At 39.8% G+C, this 23,880-nt stretch overlaps 1 protein-coding gene across 1 annotated transcript in view; it reads right to left on the bottom strand.

Annotated features, from left to right (window-relative positions):
* The window catches only part of celsr3 (cadherin, EGF LAG seven-pass G-type receptor 3), a 359,789-nt gene that overhangs the window by 90,634 nt on the left and 245,275 nt on the right, over window positions 1-23,880 (bottom strand). The window contains exons 16-18 of the mRNA XM_072280082.1: window positions 15,652-15,753; window positions 12,903-12,997; window positions 11,738-11,947 (exon numbers count right to left, since the gene is read on the bottom strand). Coding sequence (XP_072136183.1) covers window positions 11,738-11,947; window positions 12,903-12,997; window positions 15,652-15,753 — 407 coding nt within the window. The remainder of the gene's footprint in view (window positions 1-11,737; window positions 11,948-12,902; window positions 12,998-15,651; window positions 15,754-23,880) is intronic.

Consider the following 23,880-nt stretch of genomic DNA (forward strand, 5'->3'; position numbering starts at 1 on the left):
GGTATACGGGAGAAGGGTGGTCCCGTATAGGACAAAGCAATTTAGCCCGATATACGGGATATCCCGGTAAATATGGGACAGTTGGCAACCCTATGTTCAAGTTCAACAGTGCGTGACAGGAAATGAGGAAAGGTGCAGCTGACTCATACCGTTTCCTTGTGGCCCGGTAGCTCATGCTTTGCGGCCCAGTGGTTGGGGACCGTTGTTCTCAGAGACTCCTGGATAGGTACATGAAGCTTAGAAAAATAGAGGGCTATGGATAACCCCAGGTAACTTCTAAAGTAAGTACATGTTCAGCACAGCATTGTGGGCCGAAGGGCCTGTATTGTGCTGTAGGTTTTCTATGTTTAGATTCTCCCTGTATTAGTCAAGCCCCTTGAAGAATTTTGTGCATTTCAACGAGGTCACTTCTAAGTTCTTCTAAGTTTGAAATAGAGGACCAATCCCACTCAATCTCTTATCTTATGACAGACCCATTGTCCAGGAACAGTGTGATTAATCTTCATTGAGTTCCTTCTCTAGCAAATGCATCCTTTGCTAGGTAAGAGAACCAAACATGTACAATTATACTGTAGTTTTAATAAGGCATGCTTACAGGTGTAACAACAAACAATCTGCTGGAAGAACTTAGTGGGTCAATCAGTGGAAGGAAAGAAACTGTTGACTTTATGCGTCAAATCCCCGAGATTTTCCAGCAGAGCATTTATTGCTTCAAAATCCAGCATCTGTAGCTCTTGTGTCTCTATGCCTACATGTGTGTTCAAATTCTTAAGCAATAAAGACCCAAAAACTGTTTACATTCCTAATTGCCTGCTGCACCTGGGGTTAGCTTTCAGTGACTTGAGCAAGGGATCCCCATGTATAATTCAGCATCAAAAATTTAACAATCTCCTATCATTTAAACAAAGTACTCAGTATTTTTGTTTTTAAAACCAATATAGGCAACCTCATTAACCAACATTACACTCCATTTGCAATGTTGTTGTCCTCTCACTTGTCTTTTGTTCTTTTCTGCTTTCCCGTCCCTCTTCAATTCCCCATTCTGGCCTCTTACCTCTTCTCCTCACCTGCCTATCACCTCACCATGGTGCCCCTACTACTTCCCTTTCTCACATGGTCCAATCCCCTTTCCCATCAGATTCCTTCTTCTCTAGCCCTTTGCCTTTCCCATCCACCTGGCTTCATCCATCACCGTCTAGTGTGTACTCCTTTCCCTCTCACCACCTTCTTATTCTGGCATCTTCTCTATTCCTTTCCAGTCCAGATGAAGGGTCGTAGCCTGAAACATTAGCTGTTTATTCATTTCTATAGATGCTGCCAGACTTGCTCAGTTGTTCAAGCATTTTATGTGTCAGTTTTCACTCTCACTTATCTTGTCTAAATTCCTTTGAAGTCCCTTTTGATCTGTTTTTCTACTCAGACTTTGAACATAGTTTACTTAATGCCATCAGCAATACTATGTAGTGTTCTCAAGCAAAGTATCACTATACAGTATGTTGGAGTAGTTGTGGTTGAAGGAGAGAAAGTACCACAGTAAGCCAATCTGACAAGCATTAGTGCATTCGTTTTCTTTCCGCTAACCAAATCACACCAGTATATTGCTCCTGGTTTCATTTGCGTGTGTGACCTTATCAAAATTCTTCTGAAAACATTGAACAACAAATTTTTTCAAAAGTGTTGCTTCCTCAGAATTTTTTTTTGTTTATGATAGATTGCTTGAAGATGAACACAAATATAATTTCAGACTACTTGTATCACGTAGGAATTTGGAGAAAAAACAAATTAACCTTTGTTGAATATAATGCGTTTAATTGCATAATGGTGCTGATGATTTGCAATAGTTCAACTAAGTTAAAAATATTCTGTTAATGATTTTCACTTGTCCTAAGTGTCTGAGGCTTCTCGTTTAAGTGTCCAACAATAATTCACCAGCATTGCCCTGGTATCTTTTTCCAGGACCGCAATATCCTGGTGAAACCTTTCATTATGCTTGTCAATAACAGCACCAAGATTTGTAGGGAAGAAATCTAAATGACAATGCAGAAAATGAATCTTTAGTGACATGTTGCATTTCATGGTTTTATATGCTTGAAGCATGCTTTCAACCAGCTGCATGTAGTTTGGTGGTTGGTGGATGCCAAGAAAAATTTCAACAACTTCCTTGAATGCCTTCCATGTGATTTTCTCCGGTCCCACTAGAAATTCTTCAAATTGCCTGTCACTGATGACCTGTTTGATTTGTGGACCAACAAGAACGCTTTTCTTGATCTTGGGATCAGTTATTCTGTGAAGCATCTATCTCAAATATCAAAATCCTTCATAGAAATTTTTGTGCCTGGTGATAGCAAATTCCATCCTTACAGTCCCGAACCCAATAATTATTACTAAAACCTGTCCTGCCATGCACCAGCCACGCCACCTAAGCATGCCCAAGCATGCCTGGGCAAGATAGGAAACTTTTCAGCTTCCATTGTAGGCAACATTTTAATTGACTTGAATTATGAATTGAAATAATAAACATAAGTTTATTAAAAAAATGGTGTGTGATAAGAAAATTTCATGGTGATTTTCATGATCTATAGCCCAAGGTTCATAAGATACACCTAAAGGTATTCAGGAAGCAAAATCTTTGTTGTCCAGTGAAATTAATATGCACATATTCACTGTTCTCCTGTACTTTACTAGGTACAAAGAATTCCAGTAGTCAAATTGGACTTCTCTTTCATACATCCATGTTCATGCCGCAAATCATATTATCATTAATTACAGATGTTCTATTGCTTCATTATAGATTCCCTCCTATCAATATTAGTCTAACAAGTTCCCAGTTTTTCTCTACTTCCTTTCTTAAGTCATGTGGTCATATATGCTTCCTTCCATTCTGCAAAAACCACTCCAGAATCTGTAGAATTTTTCAAAACGGTAAATATAGCCACCTCCTTCAAATCTACGGAATATTCTTCGCTAGGTCCAGATGATTTATAATTTTTCAGGCTCATTGACTTTCCCAGAGCTACTTCTTTCCTGATGCTTATATCTTTTACCCCCTCATCTGCACTGGAACCATGGTTCTTCATTATTTCTGGGAGCTTTTTTTTTATATATCTTCTGTGAAATTAGGCACAAGGTATTATTTTAAATCCTTTGTCATATCCATAAATCTTCATAATAAACTTTCCAATTCTATCCCTAAGAGACCCATATTCGCAATAGTTTTATTTTCCCTTTTTGTAAACTTATGAAAGTCCTTACAGTCTGCTTTTGTTTCTCACATTTATTTTCTTTCTGCATTTTCTGTATACTGTCAATCTTCAGATTGCTTTCCCTGAGAATCTCATAATATTTCCAATATAATAATATACAAACTTTTGTATTTTATTTATCTGAAATCCATGGTTGTAACACTTCCAATGTGTTTCTGTACCTTGAAGGAATGTATACAGTATTTGTTGCTAACTATGTATTATTTCTTTAAATGCTGGTCATTGCAAGTCCACTATCACACTTCTTTAATGTAGTTTAATGGCAGTTGGAGCCACGGGTCAGAGGTTCTGTGGAAGGACTGAGTTCGAACTGTCGCTCTCCTCAAAGCAGACAGAGGATGTTATTGTTTTCCAAGACCTATGTGATTATTGGTGTGGAATGTAGCTTATATGGTCTCCTTCAGTTTTTTGTGTTTTCCTTCTTGTTGCCACTTTACTAGTGGGTGATTTCTTAGTTTTTGGGTGAGGGAGGGTTTGGGACTTTGTGGTCTGATTTTCTTGTTGGTGTTTTTCAGTGTGGGCGATCTATTAGTTTTTTTGTGTGTGAGACAGGGCGGTTGGAGTTCGATATTATTGTCATTGATTTTTTTTTTTGCATGGGAGTGGGTTGGGGGTTAGGGGTTTAATGATCTAGCTGCTGTTTTTCCGGAAGGCGATCTGTTAGTTTTGTAGGAAGGAGTGGTTGGGGGGTGGAGGTTGTGAATTTTCTTTTTCTTTCTTGTTCATGGACAGGGGTTGATGTCTTTTCTTTCAACAGCTCCCATGGTTTTTCTGTATTCTGTGGCTATCTGGAGAAGATGAATCTCAGAGTTTTATTCTGGATACATACTTTGATAATAAAATGAACCTGTGAACCAATAAAAAACTCTGCCAGCCAACCCCTCAATCTTCAAAGTTTCCTCTGTATTGGCTGAAGCATTCACTTTAGATGGATTTGTATCACTTACAAGCTCTTATGTTAATAGCAAACTACTTCTGTCGAAAAAATTGTCATTAACAATCATGGTCACCTAACGTCATCCGACATGGCATATAACGAATGAACAAGCTTTTATGTTATTTAATGCTCACCCTTTACTCAAAGCATTTTTACAAGATATTTAATGTTTCATGGTGCTAAATTTAAAATAGGTTGTTCCCTAATTAATTCCTCAACATAATGATCTGGCAGACTCAATGGGCCAAATGGCCTACTTCTGCTCCTACACCTTATGGTCTTATGGAAATCCGCCTGACGTACATTCCAGCAACTCACCCTCTGCATTATTTGTAATAATTTGATCTGTCAGTCTATATGATTCCAGAATGCTGAACTGACTCCGCAACCTACAGCCTCACTTTCAAGGGCCCTACAACTCATGTTCTCAGTATGATTTACTGATTTTCTTTCTTTTGCACATTGGTTGTTCATCAGCCTTCATGTATAATTTTTCATAAATTCTATTGTATTTCTTTATTTTCCTGTAAATACTTGCAAGAAAATGAATCTCAGGGTAGTGTATGGTGACATATACATACTTTGATAATAAATTTACTTTGATTTTGACCACATGTAGCTTACTCCTGTTACATGCATGTCATTTCTTTTCATTTATAATGTCCCCTCATAATGACTATCTGGAAGCCTATAAACAACTCACAAAGTTTTACTCCCTGCTGTTAACTCAAGTTCTGAACCACATCCTTTCTTGATCCTGTATTGAGCCCACGACTTTTTAGTTGCTGCACAGAGCAGATCCTTTCTATCTACAATACTTGAGATTAATGTAAAATCACAGAATATTACAGGCCAACTCATCCACTTCAGCTCGTGAGTACTCTTTCTGTGCCAAAACAATTCACTTAGACACTTCATTAATGCAGCCAGTGACCCGACTTCAGCGACTACCCTCAGATAGTGCATTCCAGGTACTTCCCACACTCTGGGTGAAGGTGGTCCCCATCATAACCTGCCCGAAACTCTGCTCTCTTAACCTAAACTTATGTCCGCTGTTTATTTCCCTAGCCCTATCTATACCCCTTACAATGTCTTGACAACACAAAATCACCTTTCAGCTACATTTAAGAGCATATAAATCCAGTTTCATCAATACTTGGAATTAATCCTTGGAATTTCTGATACATTTTTATGACCCTTTCTCTCACACCAATAAATGCTTCATTAGGAGTGGTTTCCAGATCTTACTTAACGCACTTTTATTTTGTTCTATTTCTGTTCTTTCTTATAAACTGTGTTTAATTTATGCCTTTCTCGTGCGTACTGCATATAAAACTGAAACCTCTTTTTAATAATACTGTTTCCTATGTAAATACATGCTGGTATTTGTGTATTTATGCACATTTTATTCTATATTTGTATTCTATCTTTATTTTAATTCATTTCTTTATTATTTTTAATGTTCGTATCTTGATTTTTGTTGCCTGCCGCATCGACCATTGTTAATTGACGATACACCCATTGTTGGCAGAATCTCAGATGGAGATGAGAGGGCATACAGGAGCAAAATATACCAGCTAGCTGAGTGGTGGACTTCAGAAAGGGTAGGACAAGGGAACACGAAAAAATCCTCAGAGGGATCAGAAGTGGAAAGAGTGAGCAATTTCAGGTTCCTGGGTGTCAAGATCGCTGAGGATCTAACATAGAAACAGAAATCTACAGCACATTACAGGCCCTTCAGCCAACAATGGTGTGCTGACCATGTAGCCTATTCTGGAAACTGCCTAGAATTTCCCCAAACACATAGCCCCCCATTTTTCTAAGCTCTGTATACCTATCTAAGAGTCTCTTAAAAGACCCTATTGTATCCACCTCCACCATTGGCGCTGGCAATGCGTTCCACAAACCCACCCCGTGTGGAAAAACTTACCTCTGACATCCCCCTTGTACCTACTTCCAACCACCTTAAAACATAGACCGGTATGACAACCGATTGCCCATGACCACAAGAAGCTGCTGGGAGCTGAGCGCATCACATCACGGAAAGCAGCCTCTTTTCCGTGGACCCTGTGCATACTTCTTGCTGCCGCAGGAAGGCAGCCAACATAATCAAATACTGACTTGGACATTCTGCCTTCTTTTCTCTTCCACTGAAGATAAAAGAAACCTGAAATTACATACTACCAGGCTCAGGAACAGCTTCTATCCTGCTGTTCTAAGATGACTGAATAGCTCCCTAGGATGATTAGATGGATTCTTGACCTCAAAATCTAACTCAATGTGATCTTGCACGTTATTGTCTAGCTGCTCTGCACTTTCTCTGCAGCTGTTACACTTTATTCTGCATTCTACATTATTGTTTACCTTGCACTACCTCAACAGTTTTCACTGGACCTTGGTACTCGTGATGAAAAAAACAACAAAATAAAATAACAATAAAGAATCCAGACATGGCTGTACCCAGTTTGGGTGGCGCTCTGGTCTGCATCTGTTCTCCACGTTAGGTGGTTGAAACTAAAACCTGGCTGTGGGTATAAAAAGCAATATCCTTTCACTTTAGAAATGGAGAGATGTCACTGGAATAGAATGATATGGCACTGCCTGGGGATCTCCAGGGCATGCCTGGAGCCAGTGCTGCACATGACAGTAAGTGACCACGAATGGTGCCCCGCTGAATCGGCCGGCAGGCACTGGGGAAACCCAAAAAAGACACTGCCAGAGTTCAAGGTAACCCACCAACAGCACAGGCTGCAACTGCTGCAAGTGTTTCTCAAGGGAGCACTCCTCTTAAAACTGAGACCACTCAAGCAATTAAGAGAAGACAGACATGAAATAGTCACTAGAAGCAAACATTCATAATGTGAGTGTATTATTGTGTAACGAAACTCGAAACTGACATGACAGGACACAGGGAAAAACTTCATAAGTTACACAGTAATACCTAGGTAAATCTTCAGAAAGCCACAATACTAAACACCACTAGAATAGTTCAAAAGTTCCTAGCAATTGACAAATAAGTGTGCTTGGCTATGTCTGTACCTCAGGTTTTACCAGCTTAAGCTGAGAAAAAATAAATAGCAATAATAATTTATCCTACGCACTGTGCAAGATACTGAAATCTGCCAGAAGTTGGCTTTGTTATATTACAATTTTTGAAATCTAAAAATATACAACTCTGCAAAAGACAAATTAAATTGTTACTATTATATTAGCAAACTGAATTTGAATAATGAAACTCTACTGCCCCGGTACCTTCAGATGATTTTGATTAGACTTGCGCTGTATTGAACTTGCACATTATGGGTCACAGTTTCTACTCTTCTTCTCCAACAAGCTGGATTCAATTACATTCAGTGGCGGCGCCAGAGAGTTTTTCTTGCTGGTGCTACAGTGGGGCTGAATGATTCAGTGATGGTGCTGAGGGATGTACTGTATGGTAATATGTATTCGCGAGGCCAGACGCGTGGCGTTAAAAAGTCAGTTTCAAGCATTATGTGCCTACTATAAATGCCTCTGTTGATCCACAAGCAACAGCAATTAATAGATCTGATATAGAAGTGAACTGTGACAGTGTCAACAGCATCGGAGACAACCCGGGCTACACAGAGCATAAACAAACAAACCAACAGAGCATCCGACTCCCAGCGCACAACGTGAATCACGTACCAATCCCGCAATCAGCGTCAAATGCGTGCTTTTCAACACAATGTCCACTGCTATTCACATTACATAGACAGACAATGCCAAAAAGATACGCCGTTATTACAGTCAAATAAGGGAAACAACAGATACAAGGCTTTACCACGAGTTGGACAAATCGTACCCTGACCATGCAGTACCTCAATTAATTCGGCTACTGAATTTAAAACAAAAATCAACAGAAAAATCACCGCTTGGAAGTCTAAGCAAAACCAGTAGGCTTAATAGCAGTAAATGTAACATTTTAGGATTTGCAGGAAGCATAAGGACTATGGGGTATCCACCACAAAATAATAATAATAATCAGCATTAGTCTTAGCCCAAATTTTAAAAAAATCAACTGCACTCACCATTGCTGTTTTCAGAGAAGCACAATCCGTCTGTTGTTGTGATTGGTGGCGAAAGCATCAATGATTTTCTGGATGTCAAGTGCCTGATCCTCCGGCTGTTTATGGCCAACCGGGCCAAGTTGCTGTTCTGAGCATCGCCGCTGCTATTCCTTAGGTAGTTTTTGAGGCGTCTGAGGCAAGAGAAACTCCGTTTGCATGAGGCAGAGTCAATGATATGCAGATTAGCTTGTATAAATCTATAAATGCATCGCGGTAGGGTCTCATTAGAGCTAGAAATTCCATTGTGTCATTCAGTCAGTCCTTGCTTTTGTTTTGTTTCCAGCAGACGCCGAACCTGATGTAGCTCTGCAGTCAAGTTCACTTCAGTCACTCCATAGTATTGGGCCGTTGGTCAAAGACAACTCTTGTCTAGGAAGAGCTTGTGCTTGGGATTCAATGCTGAGACTCCAGTCAGAACACCCCCAGTCTCAATTGAGAACTGTCTTTTCACTTTAGTCAGAAGTCTGTCTATAACCGGATAGAAACAGTGCTTGCGAAGGTTATCAGAGGATGTGACAGGTGTGTGTTCAGTTTGGGCCTCAACAACAAAATCACGTAGGCGGCGGGATGGCTGGGCCTGTCTCCTTTCATGTGGTCTGCTCTGTACACCGGCCTTGATGCACAGGTCCCTAGCTCTTGCCTGAATTTCACTCCATGATTCCTCTCCCCGTTTTGCTGAGAGTGCATCGATAATAGACTGAGCTAAGTCCACAGCGGATGAAAGCTCCAAACTGGAAGATTGTAGCTGGTCTGACATGAACTTGGTGACTTGGAATAAATCCTCAAACAGAGTGAGAAGTAAAGCAAACTGCTCGTCAATCAGTCCATTTACAGCTCTGGCCTCTGTTTTCCTCCGTGCATTTGGTTGACCCATAATATCCTGCAGTGTAGCTAGAATGGCAGGGAGTGATTTCCTTATAGCCCACAAAGCTGTATACTGCCACGCCCAGCGTGTATCTGACAATTTCTTCAACTCCACGGGCTGTGCAGTTGATTCCAGTTCTCTCTGTTTCTTCATGAAAAGATCGTGGGCAACAGAGTTTGAAAAGAAGTTGTAAAGCAGCTGCACAGTTTCAAAAAACTCACCCGCCCGCTTGTTGTACATTGCTCACAACATCCACTAAAACAAAGTTAAGTCTGTGAGCATGGCAGTGTATGTATAATGCCTGCGGGACCTCTTTCCTGAACCTCTCTTGTACCCCGTTATTGCACCTGGACATCACTGCCGCCTTGTCATAACACTGACCTATACACGCGTTCTTATCAATAACACACTGGGCAAGTGTCTGTTCAATGCTTTTAAGAAGCGACTCTGCGTCCAACCCTTCTGCTGGAGTGAAGTGCAAGAATTCTTCAAGCACAGTTTTGTTATTCAAATATCGCACCACCACTGATATTTGCTCCTTTTTACTCAAGTCTTTACTTTCATCCACCATGACGGCAAAATGTCCAGCCCCCTTGATTTCTGCACTTATTTGACGTCTGACCATATCTGCTATAATAGCCATAATTTCATTTTGGATATCGTGATGGTGTTCTTTGCATTTCCAGAATTGTCCTCTTTTTTTTTAAGCTACAGTTTTATCAAACTGCTCAATTACACTGAGCAACTCAACAAAGTTTCCCCTATTGCCAGATCCATCATCCTCCTGGTGTCCTCGCTGGGCAATGCTTTGACACGCAGTATAGCGTGGAGACTCAACCACTGCTCTCATATACTCACGATTTTCTTGGACAATCTTTGCATGTGTTTCCCAACCTTGAACCGTCTTGTTTTCTCTATCTGAATTCGGCCTATGCCTCCATAGCAAACTTACGAGCTGTACTTACATTGTGGGTTTTGAAAGCTGTTGTAGCTTTCTGCCAGTTGCGGTAACCGGTGACAGTGAAGGTAGGCTCAGAATGGAACCCATGTCCTCCACACAGGAAATGCCTGCATGCGAAGCAGAACGTAGTATCTTCTGTGATCGATTATTCCAGCCAGGAGTACAGGTCAAACCAGCCACGAATAAAACTCCTTTGCTGATTGCCGAACTGTTACGAGCAGCGAAGGGTACTTTTTCCAATGCTGGCCGACGGGGTCCTTCCTCAGGCTGCTGGCTAACATCGCTAACAGTATTCCCACTAGCACTAAGAGCAGCTTCATCCACGTTCTCTTCCGAATCCCACTCCATCTCTTGTTCCTCTACTTCGCCCTCACACTCCTTCGATGAACTGCTGTCGTCCTCATCCCTACTTACTTCTTTCTGCATGTCACTTTCAATTAAGACAGGCTCAGGCTGAGACATCACTGATTCCTCTGGATGAGGTCATTTTCTCACTAAAAATCGATCCATTTTTCATGCCGGCCAAAGTAATGCATGTGCCAGACCCACGCTATCTTGTAAAAGCATAATGTGTGTGTGGCATCCGTTAGTCTCGTGAGACCATGGATCTATGCCTGGATCCTGCACAATGTATGTATACTATCAATCTCTCGTGTGAGTGAGAGTGAGTGACATCACCAACTTAAGTGATCTTAGATCAGCTTAACTGATCTGAGGATAGCAACGGCAAGACATTGACAACGAATAAATAAGCAGAAGTGTAGAGTGGATCTGACCTTAGACCAGCACAGGGTTTATAACTTTATTGCTGCGTGGGTGCTATGGTAATTGGGGGCGTTGTTTCACTAGATCAACTGAAGAAACAAGCTGTATTCAAAACTATACAGAGAAAGCAAAGCAGCTGCAATTTGTATGTCAAATTTCAGTTAATTTCTTGGTGGTGCTATTGTAATTTCTGCTGGTGCTATAGCACCAGCTAGCACCACCTCAGCGCCGCCCCGATTACATTTTGGAACATGTTCACTAAATCTTCACACTGATTTTTCCCAATGGTTTCCATTGATAAGAGTGACACATGGGCACAGTCAAGAAAAAACACAGACAATGCCTCCATAGGCTATACCTGTACATTATTTACCAAGTGGTGCAAAAACATAAATGAATTTGGCAGTAACTCCAAGTCCTTTCCCACGTACACTCATAAAGCTCTCTTCACTGGAAGAGCCAGAAGGGCCTATTCTGTGCTCTATCTCTAAATAAGTAAAAATAAATAAATAAATCATCAGTAATATTAACTCAGATCTCATTGGAGCTAATGCTGGCTCTTGTCCATAATACATTATTCTTCTACCTTTCCTTCTTAATTTAACTTCAATGAGCAGGTTATTACTGAGAACAGTCTTCTGTTGTCAGATTCGTACAATGCCAGATGGCGTTAAACTGTTCACCTTTACGTGCTCTGTACAGAAACAAGAGTTAAAACAAACATTACTATTACACCAGATGGGAATAAATTGTTGCCTTTTACCTGGTGTTTAGTGTACCTGATTAAGGGTTGGCAATGACTTATAAGCAAATTGTTGTGTTGTGTTTCTTATGCAACTCACTCCTTGCGATTTTTACCTCTGTAAAGTGTACATCCTGTGTCGCTGTAAGATTAAGTCCACGCTGAGTGCATTCAAATCCCAGCATCTTCAAGAGGAGTCTGTATGTAATGTAGATGTCATTCCCAAAGTAATGGTCCATCTCTTCTGTGATTGTCCTTATACGTCGAGCTAGCTTCTTTGCCTCTATAGTATTTAGTTCAGTTTTATTCCTTTCCAAACTTGCAAGCTTTCGACGTATGGAAGGAAACAAAGACAAACTTCAGTGTCACAGAAATCGCACTACGCATGTAGATAAAATTAAACAAAATTAGCTGCTGGATTACCAGAATTGAGGAAAAAGTACAAATTCATCTTCTCACGTTAGTTAGGTACTTCACATGTCTCAGAGAGCTGATAAGTTACATGTATAATTCATCAATAGCCATTCATCTCACAGGGTGGCACTGTAGAGTGGCATATTACTTTATAGCAGCAGCAATCACTGATCAGATTTCAATTCCTGCCACTGCCTGTAAGGGGTGCATACGTGCTTCCTCCGGGTCTTCCAGCTTCCTCCCACATTCCGAAGATTTAAGGTTAGGGTTTAGTGAGTTGTGGGCATGCTACGTTGGCATCAAAAGTGTTTTGAGACTTGTGGGATGCCCAGTACAATTCTCACTGATTTTATTTGGTGTAAATGACACATTTCACTGTACATATCAAAGTACATGTGGCAAATAAAAGGCTAATCTTTAATCATTTACTCTCATGGTGGAGAAATTCAAAATATTATGCTTCACAAAAACATCCATCTTTAAATCAAGCAAAACTGGGCCTGTTTTAGCTGGAAGAGATGCTGTTAGTGGCTGCTCTACACAGTACATGGAACAGCACAGCACAGATCCAGGCTCCTTGGCCAATGATATCTGTGCCAGCATAATGCTAATCCAAACCGCCATGCACATGATAGTTATACTTTGATTCCTTGCCTGTCTATGTACCTGTCTAAATACAATATGCAGAATTGTAATATTGTAATTAGAAGTTTAGCCAAAAGCATTTTTAAGTTGACTGTCTTATAAAATGGATAGAATAGAGTGTGAAATGCAGCAACAGTTTTCAAAGCAACAAACATGTGTGTTGCTTGAATTTCCAGCATCTGCAGAATTCCTGTTGTTAACAGTTTTTAAATGAGTACTTACATTCTCTGCTAGTTGTGTGAAGGGTGGAGATGTACAGTTAAATAGATCTGGCTCCAACCAGCCTTGCTCCTCCCCACAGTGTCGAATTGCAGTGCCTGAAGACAGTAAAATTGTAAGGTCAGTATCTGGGAAAGTCAGGCTTTATGCAAACTTCTACACCAAGCCAAGCAAAGCGTCACATAATCCAGCAGTGAGCAGAACAACTTACCACCAGCCCGCATCTCTGCAAAGCAAGGAAAAAGAGGGGAAAAATACAAGTCAAGATCATAAAAAGAAAGAAGAGAAAAGAAAGGAAATCTACATGCTCAAACAGCGTATAGAGAGGGCTAAAGACTGGCCCAAGGCAAGACTTCAAAACTAAAGGTACATTTAGAATTCTTTTGTTCACATGGAGAAGTACTGCAAGCTTATAAAAGAGATGGAATATGAAGCAGTACTGTTTAGCATTAATATTGAATCAAAACAACTCATAGGCATCAATGGTGGTAAGAAGGCATTCTGATGTCAAATATGCATTTTTTCAAGAGAGGTGGAAGAGTGGAAAAGTACCAAAAATGATAGTGATTGACAGAATTAAGGGTTAGACAGTAAAAAAAAGCATGTGAATAGGCAAGTGTGCTTGTATGACAAATAAAATGAGTCAAATATGGTGAAGACCTTCCCAAATTGAGTTTGAAGTACTAAAGCTACTGACTGTTGAACTAGGAAGCTGGTATATGTTTATGAGGTATTTGTTTCACATCTGCCTTTACCTTAAGACAAAATCTGTATCCAAGACCTCAAACACAACTCCAGTCAATGTCAATTTTTAAGCATCTTGTTAAAATCTGACTGATTAGTCAAAATATTGGGAACTTGCTTTTTCAAATTCTCTGGGCATACCAAGCCCATATTGACAAGATGATAAAATAAAAATAAAAAAGCAAAAACTGGATCATGCTGCTTGGACTTTAAGGGACTAACTACCTAGTCTTGCTAAAGAAAACTTGTCCATAGCCACTGATAAAAGTCTGAACTGAATCAAACATTTCTCACTTTTCATTGATGTGAATTATGATCTCTTGATATGCAAACCTATATCCATTACTTTTGAGTGAATAGTAGATAGACTCTTAAAATTAGTGGACAGTGTTTCAAATTCACTGTTATATGTCAGATTACCTACTCTTCAATGGGGAATCAGCTCGTTGAGGACTTTAAAGGTGTCCAGGGAAGCGGTGCAAAACAAGTGAGAGTGAATCAGAAGGAGTTATGTATCAGTTCACTTACACATTGGTTTCAATGGAATGAAAATTAGGCAGAGAGCAAAGAAAGAAAGTGATTCAATAACTTTCACCAGTTTGTTCCACTACTGCATGTCACTAAGTGATTCTCAAAAGAAGTGCATGAACAATGCTTGTGCAGTTATCTGCACCTGTGATAGATTCACATTATGTTCACGAATAGCAACAGTTTTACTTTTATAAATAACTAATAGGCATTTTGTTAAACTTTAACTAGCCAAATCCTTTGCATTTAGTCTTAGTTTGCCTTTTGCATTTATTTTTACTCTGATAGTTAGCTTGGATTTAGATTTAAATCTGTAGCTATTAAGAATAAAACACAAATAGTGGATCGAAAATATACCTGGTAATATTACTAGTTACAAATTTTGAATGATGAGAAGAACATTACAACAAAGCACATTATATTACAATAAAATGATGGTAAGAACACAGATCAGTGAAAGCATTTTTATGGACAGAACTTTGCTAGGATTTTGATCTAAGAACATTCAGTTCCATTTTGAAGTACAGGTGCACACCCTTTCTCTACAAACAGATTCTAACGAACTGTATTCAGCAACATATATATCTCAATTTACTTATCTTTAATAAATTGATCCTTTTAGTTCCAAATGTTTTCTGCTATCACTGACAAGGTGAAGGAGATAATGGGCTACTGAACCTCCATTAAGGTTCCATAACATTATTCGTGCAGCATTCTGTCTGGATGCATAACAACTTGGTTTAGCAAATGTTCTGCCGGTGATGGCATAAAACTGCACAGCTGTTGACATGGCTCATCTCAGAAACCAGCCTCCTTTCTATGGACTCTGACCCTGCCTCAGTAAAGCAGCCAGGAAAATCAAAGACCCCCATCCACATTGGACATTGCCTCTTCTCCCTTCTCCCATCAGGCAGAAGATAAAAAAGCCTGAAAGCACGTACCACCAGACTCAAGGAGAGCTTCTATCCTGCTGTTTGTTATCAGGTTACTGAACAGACCTCTAATACAGTGAGATGGTCTCAAAATCTACCTTGTTATGATCTTGGGCTTTATCGTTTACTTACCCTTCAGGTAGCTTTTACTCTTCTACATTGTTATTGTTTTACCTTATTCTAGCTCAATAATTTGATCTGTATAAACAGTATGCATGATATGTTTTACACTGTATCTTGGTACATGCAATAATACACCAATGCCAATAATAAGAGCATTTTCTTTCCAATAAGAACACACACAAAATGTTGGAGGAACTCGGGCATTTCCTGACGAAGGGTCTCAGCTCAGAACATTACACTTTATTTCTCTCCATAAATGCTGCCTGACAGGATGAGTTCCTCCAGTATTTTGAGTGTGTTACTCTGGATTTCCAGCACCTGCAGAAACTTGTCTTCACGTGTTTTTCCAGTAGGTTATGGATAAACAGACCACAGGTCTAACATGAAGGAAAATGTCATGGTAAAGCAACAGAATAGTCACTCACCAAAGGACCCTTTAGGACACATTACACCTGCTTGGAGACCAAATTTTGTTCGTGGCCACCAAACACCAGCCTTGAGTGATTTGGGGCATCCATCATATATCACTAGAAAAGAATAAAACAATAAAACACATTGAATATGCAAATAACTTAGTGAAATCAGTTTATGTTCTCTATGCTGCAGCAGTTAATCACTTCACACAGCTCACAACTTTTCTACACAACCACAATGATCGGAGTTATGCAGTATTTTCCTGGAATGAGGCATATCGACCACAACAGTTATAAGTGGGTGTCTTCAACAATGAGTAAAAGTAATGAGGTAGCAAATAATTATATTAAGAAAAAAATCAGTTCCTGATGTGCTTTGTTACAACTCAGAGTCAGTCTTACCAGTGAGGCCTGCTAATAGCCATCAAAATGGCATTTTAATAGGATAAAAATTATATGCATTAATTATTTGACGAAACAAATCTCTTTCAACTTTTACAAATTAGTTTTCCAAGAGTGGGTGCAGCATCCCTTCAGTAGCTGAAAGACAGATAGTTACTTCCTTCCAATGGGAAAATTAGAATTTCATTGCAATGATTCCATGTGGATAAAATATGTTCATAATGGCATGGTGAAAAAGATGCTTGTTCACTAGCTTTGGCAAGAATAATTATGAAAAATATTCATCTCTTCTGCAACTAACATAATTTATAGGAGGTCACAAACATTACTATTAAGAATAAATGCTCCTATGTTTGATATAAAAATCATTCTGGAAATTATCAGCAATTAAGTGAAAAACAGTTATTGCTTCAAGTCGGTGACTTTCACCAGAACTGGCAAGTTTAAAGCTGCTGAGGAAGAAAAGTGATAGGAGAAAAAGAAATTATTAGACACAAATGTAGTGAACTCTGAGAAGATGTTACAACATACACAAAATTCTGCAGGAATGCAGTAGGCCAGTTAGCATCTATGGAAAAAAAATACAGTCAATGTTTCAGGCTGAAATGCCGACTGTACTATTTTTTTCCATAGATGCTGCCTGGCCTACTGAGTTCCTCCACCATTTTGTGTGTGTTGCTCAGATTTCTAGCATCTGCCAGATGTTCTCGTTTGTGGTCAGAGAAGGTGTAGGCTGCTTGTTAATAGGAACTAATGACTGGAGGTGCAAGTAGAGAGAGAAACAAAAAAAACTTGCTGTTGTGAGATACGGAAGACAGCAAATGCTGGCAGACTGAATTAGACAGGACTAATAAAGCCTGACAGGTCAACCAGTAGATGTGAAGAAAGAAACCCCTAGTTTTATCAAAAATAGATATTGGAAAGCTAAAAAATTGCGGACACTGAAAATCTGAAACAAAAACAGCAAATTAAAAAAAGAACACGGAATCCACAGGAAAGAACAGAGATAATGCTCCAAAATGATGCCCCACCCACAAATGGTTTCTTAAAACACCAAGTCTGCTCCTCTCCTCACAGTTACTTTCCAATCCACCAAACATCCACAGCATTCACTACTCTCACCAATAACGGTCAGTTTTGACACCAAGTGGAAAGGAGAAATTCAACAGTTTCAAATGTCCAATGTTCAGCCAGAAGATTTGGAACATGTCTAGATAGAAAATTTGTCAAGCTTAGAAGACAAGTAGATCCTGTTGTGTAACAACTTTCCCAATGTATCATTACTTAAATAACAACTTTGTTTTCTGGAAAGCAAACTCCACATTTAACTACATTATATGCTGCAACTACCATGCATTTGCTCACTGACTCAAAGTGTCTAAATTGGCCTCCACACATTCTGTTCAAAGCTCAAAATCTCACCCAATTTCCTGCCTTCAACAAGCTTAAAAATAATGCATTTAGTTAACTCACCAACTTTCAACATTATTTGAATATTTGAATGCATTGTTGCACTAAACAAGACAGAAGGCACTCATTACAAAACGTGATAAACATGGATGATATAAGCACCAATCTACTTCCTCAGAGCACCCTGGACCACAGTAACATTTTATGTTTGTTAGCAAACTAAACTTTTACTTTCAGTAGTATAAGATACCAATGACCAGCTAAAAATTCAGAATCATCAGCCATTAATTACATTCACAAAATGCTGGAGGAACTCAACACATCTGGCGGTATCAATGGAAATGAATAAACAGTTCATTTTTTGGGCTGAAACCCTTCATCAGGACTAGAAAGGAAGGGGAAAGAAGCCAGAATAATTAGTGGCCAAGTTAGAAGGTGATAGTTGAAGCCTGGTGTTTTGGGGAGGGAGGATAAAGTAATAAACTAGGAGGTGATAGTGGAAAAGGCAAAGGGTTGGAGAAGAAGAAATTGTGACAGTTCACACTTTCTCGGAAAGGACACTACTTTCATTACTACACTGGTTTGCAGGGTTAACTGAAATAAAGGAGGAAGAATACAAATTCTTAGTGATATCTTTCCTTGAAGATCCCAAATTAGCTGGCCTGGTTACATTGATTTTAAGAGTATTAGAGACCAATCTGACTGCATTATTGTATCTGTTACTAAAGTTTTCACATCATAGTTTCCTATTCTAGCTTCATGTTGCATCTTCATTCCAACACAATGCCATTTCATGTCAAGAGTAGTCATGAGCTGATCAATGGACAAATAGAAAATATGTATTGTTAAAAGGTAAGAGAGATTATATGAGACACCCCATCCACCTGTAAGCATAAAACTTGATACAGTTATTTTCCTTTTCACCACATAGCTTAAAATATGGCCAAACTATCTCATTCTTCAATAGGCTAAGCAAGTGTATCATTGAAGAGGTCCTATTTATTTTGGGTCCTGGCCTTCACCAAAAGTTTGATCAGCTACTGCCTTCCACAAGCAAGAATGTTCACAACTCCAAACAGTAGCTAGGATGTGGGATACAAATTACAACAGTAGATAGTAAACTTTAACATATGCAAGTAGATTGGGAAAATCAGGTTGGTGTTCAATCCCAAGAGAAGAAATTTGTAAAATGCCTCCGGGCTGTCTTTCCAGAGCAGCTTGTGGTCAAGCCCACTAGAGAAAAGGCAATTTTGAATTGGTATCGTGTAATGAGCTAGATTTGATTAGTGAGGTTCAGGCAAAGGAACCTCGAGGAGGCAGTGATCATCATATGACAGAATCCACTCTGCAGTTTGAGCGGGTAAAGCTCAAATGGATGGATGTACCAGTAATACACTTGAGTAAATGTTAACTACAGAGGCACAAGAGAGGAGCTGGCTGAAGTTTCTCTGTTTGAAAGGGGGCCCTAAAAGGGATGATGGTAGAGCAGCAATGGCTGTGTTTCTGGGAGTAATTCAGAAGATGCAGGTTTGATTCATCTGAAAGAAGACAAATCAAATGGAGGATGAGGCAAACATGGCTGGCAAGGGAAGTCAAAGACAGCATAAAAACAAAAGAGTGGGCGTTCAGAATAGCAAAAACTGTAGGAAGGTAGAGGATTGGGAAGCTTTTAAAATCAGTTGGGGAACTAAAGAAGCAATAAGGGAAAAGATATAATATGAAGATAAGCTAGCAAATAATATAGAAGAGTATATGTAAAGTTTAGCCAGCTGGTGGTGTAGTGGCATCAGCGCCAGACTTTGGAGCAAAGGCTTTCCATCCGTGCTGGGTTGCGAGTCGAGCTAGCAACTCGGCCTCGTAAAAATAAGAAAGCCTGCTAAAAATAAAACGCTGTCATGACGCCATCCCGATGACTCCACTCGGAGTTAAGGGCTTTCTACTTCTATATGTAAAGTTTATTTACACTATATAAGGAGTAAAAGGGATGCGTCCTGCTGAAGGTTTCGGCCCAAAACGTCAACTGCTAAACAAAATAAAAGCCTAAGGAGTTACAGGAAAAGTACTAGCATGGACAGAAGATTGGCTGACTGGCAGAAAGCAGAATGGGAATAAATGGAGCCTTTTCTGGTTGGATGCTGGTGATTAGTGACGCTTGTAGTGATTGGTTTTAGGTCTGCTACTTTTTGTGTTATAAGTTAACGATCCTGAAGACAGAACCCATGGCTTTGTCGTCAGGTTTGCGGATGATACAAAGATAAGTGGAGGGGTAGTACTGAGGAAGCAGGAAGTTTGAAAAAAGACATGGGCAGAAAAAGTGGCAGATTGAATAGTGTAAGGAAGGGTATGGTCACGTATAAGGATTAAAGCATGGACTATTTTCTAAATGGGGAGCAAATTCAGAAAACAGAAATACTATGAAGAGCATTCGATGGCTTTGGGCCTGTGCTGGAGTTTAGAAGAATGATGGGGAGATCTCCTTGAAACCTACAGAATATTGAAAAGCCTAGATAGAGTGGACTTCCAGAGGATGTTTCCAATAAGTGGGGGAATCTAGGACCAGAGGGCACAGCCTCAGAATACAAGGGTGCACCTTTAGAACAGAGATGAAAAGGAATTTCTTTAGTCTAAGGGTAGTGAATTTGTGGAATTCATTGCCACAGATGGCTGGAGAGTATACTTAAAGCAAAGGCTGATGTGTACTTAATTTGTATGGCTGCAATAGGTTATGGTGAGAAAGTTGGAGAATGGGGTTAAGAAGGAAAACAAAGAGGATCCCAAAAGTCTTTCAGAGATACTGTACAATATAAAGATTAAAAGTGAGTTGAGAGTGGATATTGGATAGCCGGAAAATGATGCTGGAGAGATAATAACAGGGGACAAAGAAATAGAAGACGAACTAAGTAAGTATTTTATGTCAGTCTTCATTGCAGAAGACGTTTGCAGTTTGCCAGAAATTTGAGAATGTCAGAGGGGAATTAGTGTTGTTGCTTTAACTAAGGAGAAGGTGCCTGGGAAGCTGACAGGTAGGTCTGAAGGTAGAAACATCAACTGGACCAAATGGACTGCACCCTAGTGTTCTGAAAGAAGTAGCTGAAGGGATTGTGCAGGCATTAGTAATGATCTTTCAAGAATCACTAGATCCTGGAATGGCTCTGGAAGGCTGGAATATTGCAAATGTCACTCCACACTTTAAGAAAGGAGGGAAGCAGAAGAAAGGGGCTTGCGTACCAGCTAGCCTGACTTCAGTGGTTGGGATGATGTTGGCGTTATTAAGGGTGAGGTCTTAGTGTACTTGAGGCACATGATAAAATGAACCAAAGTCAGCATGGTTTCCTTAAGGGGAACCTTGCTTGACAGATCTGTTGGAATTCTCTGAAAAAATAACAGGTAGAATAGGCAAAGGAAAGTCAGTGGATGTTCTTCACTTGGATTTTCAGAAGTCTTTAACAATGTGCTGCACATGAAGCTGCTTAACAAGGTAACAGCCCATGGACTCATGGTATTATAGCAAAGATACTAAAGTGGATGGTAGATTGGCTGACTAGCAGGGGACCGAGAGTGGGAATAAATGTGGCTTGTTGTGGTTGGCTACCGGTGACCAGTGGTGGTCTGAACTTTTCATGTTATACATTGATGATTTAGACGATGGAATTGTTGGCTTGGTGATAAATTTGCAGATGATATCAAAATAGGCGGAGGGGCAGGTAATGTTGAGGAAGCAAGGAGTCTGCAGAAGGACTTAGATTGGGAGAATGGGCAAAGTGGCAAATGCAATATAGTGAAGTGATTGGTCATGCACTTTTGTAGAAGGAATAAAGGCATATACTATTTTCTAATTGGGGAGACTCCCTTAAGATTAACTTGCAGGTTGGGTCGGCGGTGAGGAAGGCAAATACAATGCTAGCATTCATTTCTAGAGGACGAGAATACAAAAGCAAGGATGTAATGCTGAGGTTTTATAAGGCATTGCTCAGACTGTATTTGGACTATTGTGAGCAGTTTTGGGCCCCTTATCTAAGAAAAGCTGTGCTGGCATTGGAGAGAGCCCAGAGGACATTCATGAGAATGATTCTCTCAATGAAAGGCTTAAATATCAGGAGGATTTGATGGCTCTAGGCCTTTATTGCTGAAGTTTAGAAGAATGAGGAGGGAATCTCGGAATCTCATTGTAACCTATTGAACATTGAACGGCCTAGATAGAGTGGATGTGGAGAAACATACACATAATGCTGGAGAAATTCAGCAACCAAGGAAGCATCTAGGAAACGAGTACAGTTGACGTTTCAGGACGTTCACATTTTCATTCCAATATGTCCATCCATGGCCTCCTCCTCTGTCGGGAGGAGACCACAGTTTGGTTGGAGGAATAACACCGTTTGGGTAGTCTCCAACTTGATGGCATGAACATCGATTTCTCGAACTTCTGGTAATGACCACCCACCCCCCACCTTCTCCCTCTCTCACCTTATCTTCATGCCCACCCATTGTCTCTCTCTGGTGCTCCTCTCCACTTTTCTTCCTTCCATGGCCTTCTGTCTCTTTCACCAATCAACTGCCCAGCTCTTTACTTCATCCTTCCCCCTGCAGGTATCACCTACCTTGATGAGTAAGACAGTGAAAGGTTACAGGGAGAAGGCAGGAGAATGGGACTGAGAGGTAATAAATCAACAATGAGGGAATAATGGAGCAGACACGATATGCTGAATGGCGTAATTCTGCTCTGATGTCTTAAGGTCTAAATCAACTACGATCAAATGGCAAAGCAGACTCAATAGGCTGAATGGCCTAATTCTGCCATATCTTATGAAGCAAAATAAAAAAAAAATCAGCAGGTTCCCAGTGTCCCCAGATTACATTCTCGTCTTAGAATGGAGCTTAGAACCTGTCTTGGATATGAAAATGCTTTCCACTATTTCTGTTAATGACCTGAACCAGCTCTGATCCCTGCTACTGTATTCATTGTCATCTGTTGGAAGAGAAAATAGTTAATGCTTCAGGTTGACAATCTCTTTGCCATACGCTTTCTGAACAGAAAACTAACTGATTGTTTCTCTTTTGACTGTGTATTTCCAGCATTTTCTGTTTTTTTGCTTTTATTATTTTTGCAGATGAACTACTCGAGTTCCATTTCCCATCAGAGATGAGGAAGTATTCATGACTAGATGAATATCATTTGTTGCTGCTGCAAGACAGGGAAACTGAATCAGGTATTAGATATTCCTCAAATTTCCTACACACTAATCTTCAAAAATCCAAGTTCAAGCATACTTCTCTAATTTTATGTACATTTTCTCATACAATATTTTGATCTGTGTTGCTATATTCATCCACTTGAACTTGAGGACAATACTTTTCTTACTCATTATGTCCAACAAATGATTTTCAGTCATTCCATTGATAATAATATGCTGAATTGTGCAATATATTAATGAGCTATTCTTTAATGCAATACCTGAGACTCTCCTACAGAATGAAAAATAAATTTATCTTGTGACCTGTGTTGAAATGGCAATGTTGCAGTAAGCAGGGATAAGGGCTGACACAGGTATTAACAAAGATATTGGGAAACATCTTCATAACCAAGAGAAAAGGTTTTTAATAAATATATGACATCTGCTTATGTTTTCAGATCCTCTGATGAGTCCCTCAACTCTGGAACATCCGGACAGTGAAGATGTATACATCAGGATGCTCTTCGTTGACTACAGCTTGGCATTCAATACAAGTATCCCTCAAAACTAATCAATAAGCTTTAAGACCTTGGCCTCAATACCTCCTTGTGCAATTGGATCCTTTATTTCCTCACTTGCAGAATCTAGTCGTTTTGGATTGGCAACATCCCTTTCATAATCTCCGCCAGCTCAAGTGTAGCAGAAGTCAGTGTACTTAACCCCTGCTCTACTTGCTTTATACTTATGACTGTGAGGCTAAGCATAGCACCAATGCCCCATTTGTGTTTTCTGGTGACACCACTGTGTTTGGCTGAATCAAAGGTGAAAAGAAATCAGCATATAGGAAGGAGACTGAAAATCTGGCTGAGAGGTGCCACAACAATAACATTTCACTCATTTTCAGCAAGACCGAAAAAGAATTGACTTTAGGAGGTGAAAACTGGAGGTCTTTGAGCAAGTATTCAGAGGTGGAGAGGCTCAGCAACTTTAATTTCCTCCCTGTTATCATTTCAGAATATTTGTCCTGGAGTCCAGCACATAGGCAGGACCCCGAACAGATCCTCTACTTTCTTAGAAGTTAGTGAAGATTTGGCAGCATGTCATCCAAAACTTTGGAAAAATTGGATAGAGTATTGGCTGGTTGCATCACAGCTTGGTATGGAGACACCAATGCCAAGGAAAATCCTGCAAAAAGTAGTTAATACAGGCCAGTCCATCACAGATCAAGTCCTCTCCACCACTGAGCACACCTACATGG

This window comes from Mobula birostris, chromosome 16, assembly GCF_030028105.1.
Source record: "Mobula birostris isolate sMobBir1 chromosome 16, sMobBir1.hap1, whole genome shotgun sequence".
NCBI lineage: Eukaryota > Metazoa > Chordata > Chondrichthyes > Myliobatiformes > Myliobatidae > Mobula > Mobula birostris.